General features: G+C 56.9%; 1 protein-coding gene across 1 annotated transcript; it reads left to right on the top strand.

Annotated features, from left to right (window-relative positions):
* The first annotated feature begins 179 nt into the window (after window positions 1–179).
* UNC93B1 (unc-93 homolog B1, TLR signaling regulator) lies at window positions 180–14,264 on the top strand. Its single transcript, XM_039471153.2, has 11 exons — window positions 180–362; window positions 521–662; window positions 1,075–1,228; window positions 4,915–5,076; window positions 5,299–5,431; window positions 6,715–6,808; window positions 7,343–7,467; window positions 8,440–8,622; window positions 9,019–9,292; window positions 11,427–11,545; window positions 13,516–14,264. The coding sequence occupies exons 1-11, from the start codon at window positions 267–269 to the stop codon at window positions 13,825–13,827; spliced, it is 1,794 nt and encodes a 597-aa protein (XP_039327087.1). The 5' UTR covers window positions 180–266; the 3' UTR covers window positions 13,828–14,264.
* Window positions 14,265–18,563: the final 4,299 nt, after the last annotated feature.

Raw genomic sequence — 18,563 nt, 5'->3', positions numbered from 1 at the left:
CTGAGCAGGGATTCGAACTCGTACCTCACACCCGGGAGGGCACACACAGGCACGCCTCTGCACACACGCTCACACACACACACACACACACACACACACACACGTGCGCGCGCTCACTCGCACACTTGTCCTGGAGGAGGCGGCCCGCGGGGCGGGACGGGGCGGGACAGGGCGGGGCGGGGGCAGGTCACGGCCCCCGGGAGGAAGTGGCCGGGCGGTCGCAGGGGCTCCGGGGCCACCGCCGTGAGTCCGAAGTCGCTGGGGCCATGGAGGCGGAGCCGCCGCTCTACCCGATGGCTGGAGCCCCGGCGTTTCAAGAAGACGGGGACCGGCTCGGGGTCCCGGATGGGCCCGAGGCCCCGGTGAGCTGGGACTCTGAGCGCGAGGGGAGGGGGTCCCCGGCGGGCCAGGGTTTCCCGGGTGGGGGAGGGGGCGGGCCGGGGGGCGGCGGGCGCCGGGCGCCGGGGAGGCGCGGGTTCGGGGCGCGAGCCGGGGTGCGAGCTGCGTGCGTGGCCCGCAGCTGGACGAGCTGGTGGGCGCGTACCCCAACTACAACGAGGAGGAGGAGGAGCGCCGCTACTACCGCCGCAAGCGCCTGGGCGTGCTCAAGAACGTGCTGGCGGCCAGCGCCGGGGGCATGCTCACCTACGGCGTCTACCTGGGTAGGTGCCCGCGGGGACCCGGGGCCGCCCCGCCCGCTCCCAGCCCTGCCGGGGAAACAGAAACCGCGGGCCGCCGCCTCCCGCGCGCTCTCACTTCCCCTCCGCCGCCCTCGCAGCGGCAGCCGCGGACGCCCACGGCGGGGGCGGGGTGGGGGGCAAGCGGCGCAGCGTCCCGGGTCCCAGCCAGAGCCTCGGTGTGTGTGGGGGGGCGGGCTCCGGGACAGCCCCGCCGCCTTCGGGACTGGAGGCCGGCGGAGCCAGGCGGGTCGGGGGCTGGCAGAAGGCGAGGCGCGGCCCGGGACCCCCCGCTGTCCTGGGGGCGCTGCCAGCGGGGATGCCTTTGGGGCTGGAGCTCCCCGCGAGGCCTGCGTGCCGGGCTGCCCGCTCCACGCGCTCCGGGTCGCGTCCCCAGGCCTCCTGCAGATGCAGCTGATCCTGCACTACGACGAGACGTACCGCGAAGTGAAGTACGGCAACATGGGGCTGCCCGACATCGACAGCAAGATGCTCATGGGCATCAACGTGACGCCCATCGCCGCCCTGCTCTACACGCCGGTGCTCATCAGGTGGGCACGGCTTTCCCGCGGGACGCTGCGGCACCCCGATTCCGGAGGGGTGCGGAGGCCGGCGGGCCAGGAGGTGCCCAGCTGGCGGGGTGTGTGTGGTGGGAGGAGGGAGTCGAGAGGTTTTTTTCTACCCGGAAGCCTGAGAGTGAAGCGGGTGAAACTTGGATTTGGGGAAGAAAACAGGAACTTTGCCTCGGGGCACATTTGGTTTCCAGCCACAGACTCTCACGGACTGAGCTCCCTCGCAGCTTGCATGGGCCCCACGTGGCATGCTCCTCGCGTCCTTGGAAGCCTCTTAGAGCCGCTGTGGTCTTCTGGGTTTTGGGGCTGCGGAGTTAGGGGTTTCTGATGGGTCAGCAAAGTCCAGGCACCCATGCCTGGCCCATGACTGGTGCTGAGGGGGTGTTTCTCACGGACAGAAGCGTGGCTGGGCAGGTGCCCCGCGAGGTCTACCCCAGACCTGAGCCCTGGAGGTATGTGGTCCAGCCTCCGGTCACCCGTCCACGGCGCCCTCCCTGATCGGACCTGGGGACCAGTGGACAAATGGTCTCAAATGGCGAATTTGAGTTCCATCATCTTAAAAAAAAAAACAAAAACTCGCTGGAGTGCAATGGGACGATCTCGGCTCACCGCAACCTCCGCCTCCTGGGTTCAGGCAATTCTCCTGCCTCAGCCTCCTGAGTAGCTGGGATTACAGGCACGCACCACCATGCCCAGCTAGTTTTTTGTATTTTTAGTAGAGACCGGGTTTCACCATGTTGACCGGGATGGTCTCGATCTCTTGACCTCGTGATCCACCCGCCTCGGCCTCCCAAAGTGCTGGGATTACAGGCTTGAGCCACCGCGCCCGGCCAAAACTCCATTTTGAATAAATTTGAAGATTTAAAAAATCTCCAGTTGCACAAGCGGGATTAAATATAACTGGGCTGGCCGAGGTGGCTCATGCCTGTAATCCTAGCACTTTGGGAGGCTGAGGAGAGCAGATCACGAGGTCAGGAGTTCGAGACCAGCCTGACCAACATGGAGAAACCTGTCTCTACTAAAAATTCAAAAAAATTAGCCAGGCGTGATGGCAGGTGCCTGTAATCCCAGCTACTCAGGGGGCTGAGGCAGGAGAATTGCTTGAACCCAGGAGGCAGAAATTACAGTGAGCTGAGATCATGCTACAGCCTGGGCGACAGAACTAGACTTGGTCTCAAAAAAAAAAAAAAAAAAAAAAAAGAAAAAAAGGATAACAATAACTGAAATCAGACAAAAGAAACCCTGCCTAAACCCTCCAGGAAATCGGCTACCCATGCTGTCCCACCAGCATTCGTGGATTACATTCACATACTTGTCCCCAGAGCACATCTGTGTGCATGCACATGCCTGTGTGTGTGCATATATAAACAGGCAAGGTTCACTTTTGCTTGCTTACTTTTTTTTTGAGACAGTCTTGCTCTGTCACCCAGGCTGCAGTGCAGTGGCTCGATCTTGGCTTACGGCAACCTCTGCCTCCCAGCCTCAAGCGATTCTCCTGCCGAAGCCCCACGAGTAGCTGGGATTACAGGTGCCTGCCCTGACACCTAGCTAATTTTTATACTTTTAGTAGAGATGGGGTTTCACCTTGTTGGCCAGGCTGGTCTTGAACTCCTGACCTCAAGTGATCCCCTGCCTCGCCTTCCCAAAGTGCTGGGATTACAGGTGTGAGTCACCGTGCCCACCAGTTGCTTCCTTCTTTCCACTGAACATGTCTGAGCCTCCTCTGCAGCCTTCACAGTTAGGACTTTGCAATGGTAGCATCTTCTGCAGATGAGGAACCATGTGGCTCAGAACTGGACATTGCAGCTCCTTCTGTGCCTGCAGCTGTTTCCTTCTTTTTAAATTATGTGTTTATTTTATTATTATTATTTTTTGAGACAGGGTCTCACTACGTCACCCAGGTTGGAGTGCAGTGGCACGAACACAGCTCACTGGATCCTCAACCCCCACACACATCAGGCTCAAGCAATCCTCCCGCCTCAGCCTCCGAAGTAACTGTGCCTACAGGCACATGCCATCACACCTGGCTAATTTTTAAATGATTTGTAGCGATGGGGTGTTGCCGTATTGCTCATGCTGGTCTCTAATTCACCCGCCTCAGTCCCCCAAAGTGTTGAGATTACAGGTGTGAGCCACTGTGCCCAGCACTCCCCTCATTTTTTAAACAGTTATTTTTCCTGGGATAAATTTTCAACAATGTCTTTACTAGGTCAAAGCCATACGAAAAGCTTTATGGCTTTTGCAACCTACCACTCTTACTAATAGCAGTGAACTCTTGTCTCCTGTGTGCTGGGCACTTCATAAGTGCAATTTCATTCTCAAGAATTTGAAGACACTGCCCTCATCTTAGACATGAAGAAACCATGATGTTAATTTAAGCAACTCACCTAGGTCCCACAGGCAGTAACTGGCAGGCTGGAGGTTTGAACCTGGCAGAGGGACTCAAGTCCACGTGTTCACCCCGTGCCAGTGTGCGTGACCGCTGACTATATGCCAGTCATGCTTACTGACCGTTATGCCAGTGTGCGTGACTGATGACTATATGTGCCACCTTTTTTTTTTTTTTTTTGAGATGCAGTCTCTCTTGCCCAGGCTGGAGTGCAGTGGCTTGATCTCAGCTCACTGCAACGGGTTCAAACAATTCCCCTGACTCAGCCTCCGGAGTAGCTGGGACTACAGGCGTGCACCACCAGGCCCAGCTAATTTTTTGTATTTTTAGTAAAGATGGGGTATCAACATGCTGGCCGGGCTGGTCTCGAGCTCCTGACCTCTTGATCCGCCCACCTCGGCTTCCCCAAGTTCTGGGATTACAGGTGTGTGCCACCGTGCCTGGCCCTGTATTTTTAATAGAGACAGGGTTTCACCATGTTGGTCAGGCTGGTCTCAAACTTCTGACCTCAGGTGATCTGCCCACTCCACCTCCCCAAGTGCTGGGATTGCAGGCGTGAGCTGCTGTGCCCAGCCTCTTATGCGCCACTTTTAAATCACATCCTCACCGGTGGTGAATGCACAGTTTTACTGACATTTTTACTTAAGGAGCGCAAATACAGAAAACCTGAAGATACCAGGAGTGGTGTTTGGCCTGATGAGCCTCCAAGGCCCGATTGGGCCCTCATCCTGTCACTCACCAAGCCCCTTCTATTGTCACTGTGTGACCCTTTCCCAGACCCAGAGAAGAGGAAACTTCCCAGTTGACCTCTGTGGACCATAAGAACAATGGGCTGGAGGCAGGGACGCCAGGACTGGGCTCTGTGGCTCCAGCTGTGGGGCCTCTTCCTCCCTCTTCTCCCCGCCTGAGTCAAGCCCCTGGGAGGTGTCCCTGGGCCCTGCTTGGGAGCTTGGGAGGAGAGAGGGGAATGAGAGAGTCAGAGATCCCAGAACATGAACAAGCGCTGGTTATTCCAATGGGCTGCTTCCATCCTCACAGCGGTGATGAGAGGCCTGTGGTTCGGGGTCTGTGCCCATATCACAGCTGGGAAAACTGAGTACAGTAGCTCGCCCGTGGCCACTCGGCAAGTCTGTGTCTTGAGATTCCATCTCAGGGCCCTCGACTCCCTTTCCCTCACACAGCCCTGTGAGCTGGGACCTGCAGTGGTGGCCCCGTTTGGCTTCAGGCCACAGCGCCTGGCAGCCCATGGTGCCAGCATCTCTTCCACTGTCTGCAGGTTTTTCGGAACCAAGTGGATGATGTTCCTGGCCGTGGGCATCTACGCCCTCTTTGTCTCCACCAACTACTGGGAGCGCTACTACACGCTTGTGCCGTCGGCTGTGGCCCTGGGCATGGCCATCGTGCCTCTTTGGGCTTCCATGGGCAACTACATCACCAGGTGAGCCTGGTGGGCAGTGGAGCAGGAGGCTGGAGACCTGGCCAAACCTCCACTTTATTGCCGACTTTGGCTGGGGGACCACGGGCAAGCCCCTTCTGCCCTCTGGGCCTCAGTTTCCCTGTCTGTGAGACACTAGGCTGGTCTGCCCCTAGCTCTGGGTGCAGGACACTCAGGAATGGCACAGGTTGGGCTGGGGAGAGCCTTCTCTCCTTTGTGGTCCAGGATGGCGCAGAAGTACCACGAGTACTCCCACTACAAGGAGCAGGATGGGCAGGAGCCGAGGCAGCGCCCTCCGCGGGGCTCCCACGCGCCCTATCTCCTAGTCTTCCAAGCCATCTTCTACAGCTTCTTCCATGTGAGTGCCACGTGGGCATTGTCGGGTGGCTGGAGCAGGCCCACACATTGGAGCCCATCCCACACTCTCAACCCTCTAGTCCCACTTCCCTTTTATTGTTATTATTATTATTTTGAGATAGAGTTAAGCACTGGAGTGCAATGGCGTGATCTCGGCTCACTGCAACCTCAGCCTCTCAGGTTCAAGCGATTCTCCTGCCTCAGCCTCCCGAGTAGCTGGAGTTTAACAGGCATGAACTGCCACGCCCAGCTCATTTTGTACTTTTAGTAGAGATGGAGCTTCTCCACGTTGGTCAGGCTGTTCTCAAACTCCTGACCTCAGGTGATCCACCTGCCTCGGCCTCCCAAAGTGCTGATATTACAGGCGTGAGCCACCACGCTGAGCTATTATTATTATTTTGAGATGGAGTTTCGCTCTTGTTACCCAGGCTGGAGTGCAATGGCGCGATCTCGGCTCACTGCAACCTCCACCTCCTGGGTTCAGGCAATTCTCCTGCCTTAGCCTCCTGAGTAGCTGGGATTACAGGCACGTGCCACCATGCCCAGCTAATTTTTTGTATTTTTAGTAGAGACGGGGTTTCACCATGTTGACCAGGATGGTCTCGATCTCTTGACCTCGTGATCCACCCGCCTCGGCCTCCCAAAGTGCTGGGATTACAGGCTTGAGCCACCGCGCCCGGCCCCCTATTATTTTTAAGAGACTTGTTCTCACTATGTTACCCAGCTGGCTTTGAACTCCTGGGCTCCAGTGATCCTCCCACCTTGGCCTCCCAAGTAGCTGGGACTACATGCACACGACCCTGTATCTTCCCTTCATTTCTTTTTCTTTCTTTTTTTTGGGCGGAGGGGCGGACAGGGTCTTGCTCTGTTGTCCAGGCTGGAGTGCAGTCATGGCTCACTGCAACCTTAAACTCCTCGATTCAAGTGATCCTCCTACCTCAGCCTTCTCAGTAGCTGGCATCACATGCGTATGCTACCACACCCAGCTAATTTTTTATTTTTTATAGAGATGGGGTCTTGCTATGCTGCCCAGGCTGCCCATCTTCCTTTCTTGAGCCCACTCCAGCTTGCTCATCCATGGAGACGACACTTCGTCCGCCCCTGTCCACATTGCTGGCCAGGAGGAGATCTTCCTCACCGGGCAGCCCTGTAACCAGGCTATTCCCGGAACTGGGAAGGCCCCTGTCCCCGCAAGCCTGCCCCTAGACCCCTCCTCAGACCATGCCTGTGTCCCCTGCCTGGCTCTGTGCCTGAGTCTGGTCCCACCTGCCCTTGTGTCCGCAGCTGAGCTTCGCCTGCGCCCAGCTGCCCATGATTTATTTCCTGAACCACTACCTGTATGACCTGAACCACACGCTGTACAACGTGCAGAGCTGCGGTTAGTGCTTGTGAGGCTCGGGGGAGGAGTCCTCAAAGCCTGCTTACTTCCCCAGCAGACACTGGGCCCTCACTCACAGGATTCGGGGCTAGTCCAGCGCCCCATGGCTCTGGTGGGCAAAGCACAGGGCCCTGTAGGAGTCCGTAGTTAGGACATCTGACCCAGCCAGGATAGTGGATGGGCAGGGAAGACTGCCCGGAGGAGGCGCTATCTGGGTTGAGCCTGCCAGTGAGATATCTCTGGGGGCCAAGCTAATAGAGCTCAGTCAGTGAAGGGGGTGTGTATGGAAATGTGATGTCAACTGAGCCTTGCAGCAATAGGGTAGGAAGCAGGGGAAAGATGCCCCTCTCCCATGGCACACCCAGCACCAGTGGCCCTAACCTCCAAACTGCCCTGGAAGGAGCCCTGCCCTTGCTGGCACTCTCCTGCCCCTCCACTGCGCCTCCGCGCCCCGCTGGGCTGCATTTTCTGGTGGCTGGATTGACAGTGTGCCCTACTCCCTCCTCACGGTGCCCCCACCTCCACCCTTCCCAGGCACCAACAGCCACGGCATCCTCAGCGGCTTCAACAAGACGGTTCTGCGGACGCTGCCGCGAAGTAGAAACCTCATTGTGGTGGAGAGCGTGCTCATGGCTGTGGCCTTCCTGGCCATGCTGCTGGTGCGGCCCGGGATGGGGGCAGGACAGAGTCAGGGAACTAGAACGTGGGGGTCTGGGGAGTCCGAGAGAAAGCGTCTGGACCGGTTGGCGTGGCCGGGTCGGGTTGTGGCCGCGGGGCGGGCGGTAGGCCTGGGGGCGCGATCTGAGTTGGGGAGCTAAGGCTGAGTCCTGCGGAGGGCCAAGAGGCTTGGAGGTGGGGCTGGGGCCTGTGGTCCGAGGCAGGGGTGGGAATCCAAAAGCCAGCGGGAGGAGGGACCAGGCTTGGTCCACAGTTTCGAGCTGGAGACAAGATCTTAGAGGACTGACTGAGGCCTGTGAGGGGGTTGGGGGCGGGACCCAGGGTCCAGGGCTGGAAGGTGTGGCTCAAACCCGGGGCGGTACCGGAAGGCATAACTAAGCTGTTGGGGGCCTGGCTGCAGCCTGGCGGTGGAGCTGGGAGACGAGGCCAAATCTGTGGCTGTGTCAGGGGGAAGCCTAGCGCTGGGAGGCGGGGCTGAAGCCTGTGGGTGTGTCCGAGGGGCGGGGCCTAGCGCTGGGAGGCGGGGCTGAGAAACAAGGCTGAAGTCTATGGGTTTGTCTGGTTGCGAGTTATGAAGTGTGTGTATGTGAGGGAGAGGGGATGGGGCCTTGGGCGGGGAGGCAAGACCACAGTCTTTGGGAGTGCAGAGGTGCGGCTTTGTGGTGAGAGGCGGGACCTTGAGCTGGGCTGAGGCCAGGCCAGGGCCTATGGGTGCGTCTGGGGGGCGGGGCCCTGGGCTGGGAGGCGGGGCCTTGCGCTGGACCGAGGCAAATCCAAGGGCTGTGGGTGTGTCTGAGGGGCGGGGCCGAGGGCTAGAAGACGGGGCCGAGCGCTGGGGCGACGCCCAGGTGTGTGGTGCATCTGCAGGGCGGGACTGAAGCCTGGAGGCCAGGCCTGGGTCTGGGCCTGGGTCTGGGCCTGGCTGGCTGCCCCTTCAAGTCAAGGATTCGCAGGTGCTGGGTTTGTGCGGCGCCGCTTACCGGCCCACGGAGGAGATCGATCTGCGCAGCGTGGGCTGGGGCAACATCTTCCAGCTGCCTTTCAAGCACGTGCGTGACTACCGCCTGCGCCACCTCGTGCCTTTCTTTATCTACAGCGGCTTCGAGGTGCTCTTTGCCTGCACTGGTATCGCCTTGGTAAGTACTGCAAGGATTGCCTGGTAAGACAAGATAGCCAGGTAAATTTGAATTAAACAACGAATAATTTTTAATTATGTGTCTAAGGGTGTATACATATGTCCCAAATATCCTCCTCCTGCTTTCTCTTCTCTCTCTTGTCCCCATCCCCCACTTTACCTTGGGTAAGTTTTTTATTTTCTCTGAATTGAAATGGGATAGCAAACACAAAGCACAGCCCACGGCAACACCCCGAGCATTTTCTCACCGTGACCTCAGAGCCTTACCCTGAGCCCTGGAAGGAGGTCAGGCAGTTGAGGGAGGGCACGGCGTGGCTTAAGGAACATCACTTGTGGGGAGGGCTGAGGCTCGGGCCTGGGCTGTCTGGCCTTCAACGGTCACCCCCTGTCCCCCCAGGGCTATGGAGTGTGCTCCGTGGGGCTGGAGCGGCTGGCTTACCTCCTCGTGGCTTACGGCCTCGGTGCCTCATCGGCCTCCTTCCTGGGCCTGCTGGGGCTGTGGCTGCCACGCCCGGTGCCCCTGGTGGCTGGGGCAGGAGTGCACCTGCTGCTCACCTTCGTTCTCTTTTTCTGGGCCCCCATGCCTCGGGTCCTGCAACACAGCTGGATACTCTATGTGGCAGCTGCCCTTTGGGGTGTGGGCAGTGCCCTGAACAAGACTGGACTTAGCAGTAAGTATACCTTTGGGCACTGGGGAGGCGGGACAGGGAGTTTTATGGCTATCTCTAGGTGGTTGGCTGGACGTAGACATCTCAGGGATAGATACAGGGTCCCGTGGTCACATAGCGTCCTGTGGGCATGGCAGAGGTAGTTGGGGCTTCCTGTGTTCACTCTGGGGGTGGAAGAGAAATCTCATGGACACAGTGGGGACAGATGGGTAGCTCTTGGGCACCCTGGAGATAGGCATGGGAGTTCCACACCATGGGCATTTTGTTAGTACCTCAGGGTGGGCACAAGGCCCCATCAACACTGGAAGGTCAGTGTGGAATCTTGTGTCTGCACAAGACAGGTGTGAGGCTCTGTGGACACCCCTTAGGGACCGTGTGAAAACACATCAGGATTCTTCCTTTTCACACCATGGGACAGGCTTACCTTGGCATAGTTTTCATGATACTGGGAGCATGGGCAGGAGCAAGTGGCCTTGTGTATACCCAGGGCATAGATACAGACATGGTCTTTGTATAGAGAGGAGCCGGCATGCATCCCCAACCCAGTCTGCTCAGTACCAGAGTCCAGGCCCCAGGTCTGGGCTGCAGGGGAACATGGCCTTGTTTGCAGAAGGCAGTGGGTGGGCCCAAGTTCAGTTCTAGGTTACTCCCTGCCCACAAGTGAGCTGAGCACACACAGTGACACATGGCTAGCACACACAGGCACGGCCCTGCCAAGCATCCATGTCAGCGTCTGTTCTGATGGGCTGGAGCTGTGAGCATGTTTTTCTTTTTGAGATGGAGTCTCACTCTGTTGCCCAGGCTGGAGTGCAGTGGTACAATCTTGGCTCACTGCAACCTCTGCCCCTGGGGTTCAAGTGATTCTCCTGGCTCAGCCTCCTGAGTAGCTGGGACTACAGGCACATGCCACCACGCTCGGCTAATTTTTATATTTTCTAGTAGCAACGGGGTTTCACTATATTGGCCAGGCTGGTCTCGAACTCCTGACCTCTTGATCCACCCACCTTGGCCTCCCAAAGTGCTGGGAGTACAGGCGTGAGTCACCGCGCCCAGTCTGTAAACAGTTTTGAACGTCATCCTTGGGGGCGTGGGATGGCAGAGGTCATGCTGTTGGCAGGGCAGGGGCTGGCTTGGTCTCTCTGTTTGTAGTAGGGACTGGAGTCCCACACTGTGCCACAGTCTCTTGGCCATTTTGCTCAAGGATAGGCAGCTCTGGGCAGAATCCAGCCTGGGTAGCTTGGACCCATGATGTGCCGTCTAGGGTCTGGTCCTGGCATCCCTCTGCCCAGCTCCACATCTCATCTCTTCCTTGTGAACCCCAGAGGTTCCTTGTCCCTTCACAGTAGCCTTGTCGGGTGAAATCACCCTGCAGGGCTCCAAGACAGGAGTGTGGATGTTTGGGGTGCCTGGCGATGTGTTAATAGTGGCTCCTATGATTTGGCAGGTGCTGTGCAGACTTTCTCACTTTAGAATTCATAACACAGAGTACAATAGGGACAAGCTCATCTCACCATCGGGAAAGTGACTCTGAGGAGTTAAGTACCCAAATCACCCGCAGAGCCGACATCTGTATCCATCTCTCTGTACCTCTTAATCTCCAACTCACTCCACCTTACAGTCCTGAGAACGAGTGTGCATCTCCTGACTCCCAATCCAGTGCTCTTTTTGCCCACCCTTGGGAGGATTCGTTGGGAAGGAAGCCCCCCCTCCCCATGCTTAGCTTCCTTCAGGTTTGCTTTGCAGAGTTTGGCAGCTGCAAACAGTTTGATTTCTTTAGCCCCGGCTGAGGAGACACAGCGCCTGCACGCTTGGCACTGCACACCTGGGGTTGGGGACAGGACATGACCAAGCACAGAGCTTTTTTCTTTTGAGGCCACACATGCGTCGCAGAGTGGGACCACCTGCATCCACACAGCCGGGTGCACCTGCTCTGACTTCTGCTTAGCATCTGAGCAGTGTGGAGACCAGGGTCTCCAGCAGGGGGCAGGCCAGGACAGACTCACAGCGCGTTCTAGGTGCTATCCAGTCCTGAGCTGGGACCCACACAGGGCTTAGTCAAGTTCATAGGAGGGAGCACTCCAGCCCAAGGCCCCAGGTGACACCTCTCCCCTGCCTGCCCTTTACTGCCTGCCTGCAGCACTCCTGGGAATCCTGTACGAAGACAAGGAGAGACAGGACTTCATCTTCACCATCTACCACTGGTGGCAGGCTGTGGCCATCTTCACCGTGTACCTGGGCTCCAGCCTGCCAATGAAGGTGAGGCTGGGCAGGGTTGGAGTCCCCATGCCCAATGACAGGTACTTCATTAGTCCCTGTCCTGGCTTCACAGCTTCCTAAAGGCCACAACTTCCCAAGATAGTCTCTGAGCCAAGGCCCCATTCCTGCAGTCTCCTGGGTGGCCCTTGACTCAGCAGTCTGTTTGCCCATCTCTGAAGGGATTCTGTGGGGGGCATCACAGCCATTCTGTGGGCTGCGTGGTACCCTGTTCCCCAGATGTTGGGTCTGCCTCCCTTCATGGCCTGAAGGGGAGCAGGCCCCTCATGCTCTGTTCCCGAAAGATGGTGGCTCAGTCTAGCAAGTCCCAGTTGCTAAAAATTTTTTAAAAATCGAATTAAAAGTAGCAGGGAGTGGGCCGGGCGCAGTGGCTCACGCCTGTAATCCCAGCACTTTGGGAAGCCCAGACAGGAGGATCACTTCAGGTCCAGAGTTTGAGACCATCGTGGGTAACATGGTGAAACCCTGTGTCTTCTAAAAACACAAAAATCAGCTGGGCATGGTGGTGCGTGCCTGTAATCCCAGCTACTCCGGAGGCTGAGGCACGAGGATAGCTTGAACTTGGGTGATGGAGGTTGCAGTGAGCCAAGACTGCACCACTGCACTTCAGCCTGAAGGACAGAGGGAGACTGTCTCAAAAAAACAAAACAAAACAAAAGGAAACAGAAAACAGTTTAAGTGGGCTGGACATGGTGGCTCATGCCTGTAATCCCAGCACTTTGGGAGGCTGAGGCAGGAGGATTGCTTGAGGCCAGGAGTTCAGGAGTTCAAGACCGGCCTGGGCAACACAGGAGACCCTGTCTCTATAAAAAAATTAAAAATTAGCTGGGTGTGGCGCATGCCTATAGTTACGGCTACTTGGGAATCTGAGATGAGAAGATGGCTTGAGCCTGGAAGGTTGAGGCTGCAGTGAGCCATGATCATGCCACCGCAGAGCAGCTGAGGGAAACGGAGTGATCCTGTCTTTAAAAAAGAAAATACCGCCGGGCGCGGTGGCTCAAGCCTGTAATCCCAGCACTTTGGGAGGCCGAGGCGGGTGGATCACGAGGTCGAGAGTTCGAGACCATCCTGGTCGACATGGTGAAACCCCGTCTCTACTAAAAATACAAAAAATCAGCTGAGCATGGTGGTGTGTGCCTGTAATCCCAGCTACTCAGGAGGCTGAGGCAGGAGAATTGCCTGAACCCAGGAGGCGGAGGTTGCGGTGAGCCGAGATCGCGCCATTGCACTCCAGCCTGGGTAACAAGAGCGAAACTCCGTCTCAAAAAAAAAAAAAAGAAAAGAAAAGAAAATACCAGGAAGTATGCATACAAATTTGTGTGTATGGGCCAGGAGTGGTGGCTCACACTTGTAATCCCAGCACTTTGGGAGGCTGAGGCAGGCAGATCACGAGGTCAGGAGATCGAGACCATCCTGGCCAACATAGTGAAACCCTGTCTCTACTAAAAATACAAAAGTTAGCTGGGCATGGTGGCGCACACCTGTAGTCACAGCAACTCGGGAGGCTGAGGCAGGAAAATCTCTTGAACCTGGGAGGCGGAGTTTGCAGTGAGCTGAGATTGTGTGTATGTACTGAGCTATTATGTAAATCATTTCTGACTGGGTTATAGTCAAGACCCCATGAAAAGCATCACTACAGCCCACGGGTGTGTCGGGGACACAGAGCGTTCTGAGCCCTGGGAAGGCAGGGCCTGTAGCCAGCACTTTATCCACACCAGCACATCCATCCTATGAGGCAAAGGGATTGGCATTCTCCCCTTACTGCGTGGGACACTGAGGTCCCCAGGACCATGGCGACTGTAAGGGACAGTGCGATGTGAGCCTCCCCTGCAGGAGGTAGCCCTGGAAGCGTGAGTGGAGGGACTGGAGAAGTTGAGGCTCCCGGAGGAGGGAGGGGCCTCGCTCAGCGAGGGGCCTAGGCGGGTCCCTGACATCCTTCTTCTTGTGCCCAGGCTAAGCTGGCGGTGCTGCTGGTGACGCTGGTGGCGGCCGCGGTCTCCTACCTGCGGATGGAGCAGAAGCTGCGGCGGGGCGTGGCGCCTCGCCAGCCCCGCATCCCGCGGCCCCAGCACAAGGTGCGCGGTTACCGCTACCTGGAAGAGGACAACTCGGACGAGAGCGACGCGGAGGGCGAGCATGGGGACGGCGCGGAGGAGGAGGCACCGCCCGCGGGGCCTCGGCCCGGCCCGGAGCCTGCGGGACTCGGCCGCCGGCCCTGCCCCTATGAACAGGCGCTGGGGGGCGACGGGCCCGAGGAGCAGTGAGGGGCGGCCTGGTCCCCGGACTCAACCTCCCTGCTCGTCAGTCTGTTTACCACGTCTCAGGTCGGGGGCACCGCCTCCGAGTCCTTCGTTGTCTTCAGAAGCGCCTCTGTCCCCTCTCCCACGTTGGACACGCCCCTCCCAGAGCCCGGGGACACCTTCGGGCTTCTGCAGCCCCCTCCAAGGCGGGCTGGATCCTTGGGACCCCTCCGCCAAGCACAGAGGTTCGAAGGCACAGCTGAAATCCCGCGGCCCCCAGCACGCGCCCCAGACCCGGAGCAGGGTCGGGGTCTTCTTGCACCCCGGCCCCGTTCCCGATCCCCGCAGCTCTCTGCGGCAGCCGCGGGCCGCATGTGGGCGCGCTTTGCATCTCCCAGCCCCAGAGTCCGCCGAGAGCCACGACTTTTTATAGAAAATGAGCTATAAAGAGATTTATTTATTTTTACTGTCCTGATTGGGGGATCCCAGGCCGCGGGGGACGGAGCGCCCCTGGGGTGCACGCCCGGCTAGCCCGGCAGCTGGCTGCGGTGGTGGGAGGCCCTGACCCGGGGGAACCGCGGGGCGTGCGGGGGGCGGGGCCAGGTGCCCGCAGGCCCCGCCCACCAGGCATCCTCCCTCCTCAGGCCCCGCCCCGCCCCACACCTGCCTGGCTTTGCCAACCCCAGCCGGGAGAAAGGAGCCGCGGAGCGGCTGGCAGGGACCTTGCCAGAAGAGGGTGTGACGGCGTTGCTGGGTCCTCGTGGGTCCAGAGGGCGGGGCAGACTCCGGAGGCGCACCCTCCAGGGGCCTGTGTAGCCATCCTCAGCCCTCCAGCGACCACCCGCACACCCACACCTTCTTGTTATTCGGACAGGGTCCACTTCTGAGCCATGGGGGGGGGGGGTCACCCCGTGCCCAGCAGGGCCTTGGAAGTGGTGGTTGGAGGTCAGGTACTCCTGGTTACTACCCCTTCCCGGCTACAGCCTCAGCTGCGATGCCCCTGAGGAACAGGCTGGTGGAGGTACAGAACCCCTATATGGCCTGAGCAGCCAGAGGAGACAGACATCCCTGTGAAGAGCTCTGAATGGTTGGGTGAGGACAGGCGGGCCCTGTGGGAGGGCCATGGAGCCCCCTGCTGCACTCCAGCGGGCCCGGGGCTGGCCCCCACCATTGCTCACTCCCCACAGCCCCTGCACCCTGCCTGGGGCCAGACCCTCATCCCCACCTCCAGGCTCCACACCTGCCTCAGCCTCCCTCTACGGACTCTCCCAGCCCTAAACTGTGGCCACATCTCTCCTCTTGCCCTCTCTTGAATTCGGTTCTTGAAGCCTCTAGTGGGCGCTGAGGCCAGGCTCTGTGGCCTTGGACAGGGAGTCTCCGGTCAGAGCCACAGGTTCCTTCTCTGTTGAGTGTGTCTTTGTAAACGAGGGAGCATGTTGGGGCCCTTAGCGTAGCGGCTGCAGGCGCCCCTGGCCCTGTAAGAAACACAAAGGGTGCCGTGGAAGACTTGGCGCCGCCTTCAATGACAAGCAGACTCAGAAGTGGTCCTGAGGTGCCACCCAGAGGCTGGGTGAAGGCCAGTGCTGTGTGCTTCCTGTTCCCCTTGGCATCTGTGGACGGCGGTTTCTCTGGAGGTGGCTGGCAACACCCTCCCCACCGGCTCCAGTGAAACCAGTTGGAGTTGGGCAACCTGATGCTCAGATGACTCGCCTCTGAGAGCAGGGCAAGGTGATGTTTGGAAGGGTGTGGGCCCCTGGGGATGCTGGGCAAATGGGGAGCAGGTGCCTGGATAGTGGGCCTACAGGTCTTCCCAGTTCAAAGTCATTTCTAATGTTCATCTTGTCAAGGAACAGAGGCTGTGGTGTTGAGCGGACCTGAAGGTGACCCAGGCACATGGAATGGCCACTGGGGGGCTTGGCTGTTGCCTGTGCTCTTCCTGTCTGGACTTTTCCCAAGAGAAGGCTTCACAGGCCACCTGGCTACGCCTGGCACACAGAGGATGCCCAGATGCTGACATGTGCCAGGCCAACACGTAGGCACACCTGGTAGGCCACACTCGTGCAACATGCAAACACACGTGATGGGTAACCCCTGTGACAGGCACTACACGACAACACACGTGCACACGTGACGGGAAACACACGGTGAAGGCCATTTGACAGGCCTCGGCAGCAAGCCCAGCAGGCCAGCCCTTTGGGAGGGGTAACTCGTTGTAAGAAATGACACTGGCGTAGGTGTCTTCCCTGTCTCCATCACCCCCAGATAAGGTTACTGGGTGGAGGTTCTGGATCCCTGAGTAGACAAGCAGGTTGTATCACCGCCTCCATGTCTGATTGCTGCTCTTGCTCCCAAAGCAACTCTGATTTTGTTGATTTGCACTGTGAGGATTTTTCTTTCTGTTTTTCTTAAGACGGAGTTTCACTCTTGTTGCCCAGGCTGGAGTGCAGTGGCATGATCTCGGCTCACCGCAACCTCCGCCTCCTGGGTTCAGGTGATCCTCCTGCCTCAGCCTCCTGAGTAGCTGGGATTACAGGCGCCTGCCACCACGCTCGGCTAATTTTTGAATTTTTAGTAGAAATGGGTTTCACCATTGGCCAGGCTGGTCTCGAACTCCTGACCTCAGGCGATCTACCTGCCTTGGCCTCCCAAAGTGCTGGGATTATAGGCATGAGCCACCACACCCATGCCTATAATCCCAGTATTTAATTATGTGATTCCAGGAATCTCCAGTCAAAGATTTTCCCTATCTTTAAGTTCTCACTAGCCTGTTAGATAACCTAAGTTTCCCTTTTCAAAAAACCTAGAAATGCTGGGCAAGAAACAAATGTTCTTTCAAATATATAGCTGAGGCTGGACGCGGTGGCTCACATCTGTAATCCCAGCACTTCAGGGGGCCAAGGCAGACAGATCACCTGAGGTCAGGAGTTCGAGACCAGCCTGGCCAATGGTGAAACCCCATCTCTACTAAAAATTCAAAAATTAGCCGAGCGTGGTGGCAGGCGCCTGTAATCTCAGCTACCCAGGAGGCTGAGGCAGGAGAATCACTTGAACCCAGGAGGCGGAGGTTGCAGTGAGTCAAGATCACGCCACTGCACTCCAGCCTGGGCAACAAGAGTGAAACTCTATCTCAAAAAATATATAAACAAAATAAATATATAGCTGAGTTCTTAAGAAAGTAAGCCAGGTCCCCTAAGGCCAGAAGTGAGTCACCTATCTTCTCCTTCTTTGGACAGCAATGCCTGTCCTGTTTATCCTGTACTGAGGGGGTAAAACCCCGCAGTCCAGGTGACAGCCAGAGCTGGGGCCGTCTCAAGGCTCAAATGGGAAAGCACCCACTTTCAAGCTCACTCCCATGGTTCTTGGCAGAATTCAGTTCCTTGTAGGTTGCTGAGCTGAGGCCTCTGTTGCCTTCAGTCCCCTGCCAGCAGCTGCTGGCTTTATCACAGCAAACAAGCAAGAGCCAGGAGAGTGGGAGCAGGCTGGAATGACAGCTTTTTCTTTTTTTTTTCTTGAGATAAAGTCTTGCTCTGTTGCCCAGGCTGGAGTGCAGTGGCACAATTTTGCTCAAAATAAATAAATAAATAAAGGGGCCGGGCGCGGTGGCTCAAGCCTGTAATCCCAGCACTTTGGGAGGCCGAGGCGGGTGGATCACGAGGTCGAGAGATCGAGACCAACCTGGTCAACATGGTGAAACCCCGTCTCTACGAAAAATACAAAAAATCAGCTGGGCATGGTGGCGCGTGCCTGTCATCCCAGCTACTCAGGAGGCTGAGGCAGGAGAATTGCCTGAACCCAGGAGGCGGAGGTTGCGGTGAGCCAAGATCGCGCCATTGCACTCCAGCCTGGGTAACAAGAGTGAAACTCCGTCTCAAAAATAAATAAATAAATAAATAAATAAATAAATAAATAAAGGAAATTTCAAGAATCTGGCTCTACATATAACATTTTTTGACTGTAAGGTAATCAAGTCAAAATGGATAATAAAACAATATCAACCACCATACATTTGAAAGGTAAAAAATAAACTTCTACATAATGTATGTGTTAACTAAGAAATTACAATGGAAATTATTTAATGTAGATGATGGGGTGATGGGTGCAGCAAACCACCATGGTCCGTGTATACCTTTGTAACTAACCTGCGTGTTCTGCACGTGTACCCCAGAACTTCAAGTATAATAATTTTAAAATTGTAGTTAAAACCTTGTGGAGTGGAGTGATGTGATGCCTAGAAGAAAACGTATTTCTCTAATTATTTATAAAGATAACAGTTCAAGATCAGCCTGGCCGGTATTGTGAAACCAGATCTCTACTAAAAATACAAAAATTATCCGAGCATGGCACATGCCTGTAATCCCAGCTATTTTGAAGGCGGAGACAGTAGAATTGCCTGAACCTGGGAGGTGGAGGTTGCAGGGAGCTTACATGGTGCCACTGCACTTCTGCCTGGGTGATAAAGCAAGACTCCATCTCAAAAAAAAAAAAAAAGTAAAGAAAAAGGAACATCAGGCGGGACATGGTGGCTCATGCCTGTAATTCCAGCACTTCCCAAGGCAGGCAGGTCACTTGAAGTCAGAAGTTGGAGACCAGCCTGGCCAACATGGTGAAACCCTGCCTGTACTAAAAATACAACAATTACCTGGGTGTGGTGGCAGGCACCTGTAACCTGAGCTACTCCAGAGGCTGAGGCATGAGAATTGATTGATTCTGGGAGGCAGAGGTTGCAGTGAGCTGAGACTGTGCCACTGCACTTCAGCCTG

Source organism: Saimiri boliviensis, chromosome 6 (genome assembly GCF_048565385.1).
Source record: "Saimiri boliviensis isolate mSaiBol1 chromosome 6, mSaiBol1.pri, whole genome shotgun sequence".
NCBI classification, from domain to species: Eukaryota; Metazoa; Chordata; class Mammalia; order Primates; family Cebidae; genus Saimiri; species Saimiri boliviensis.
The sequence above is the reverse complement of the archived record's forward strand: the minus strand, read 5'-3'. Positions and strand labels throughout refer to the sequence as shown.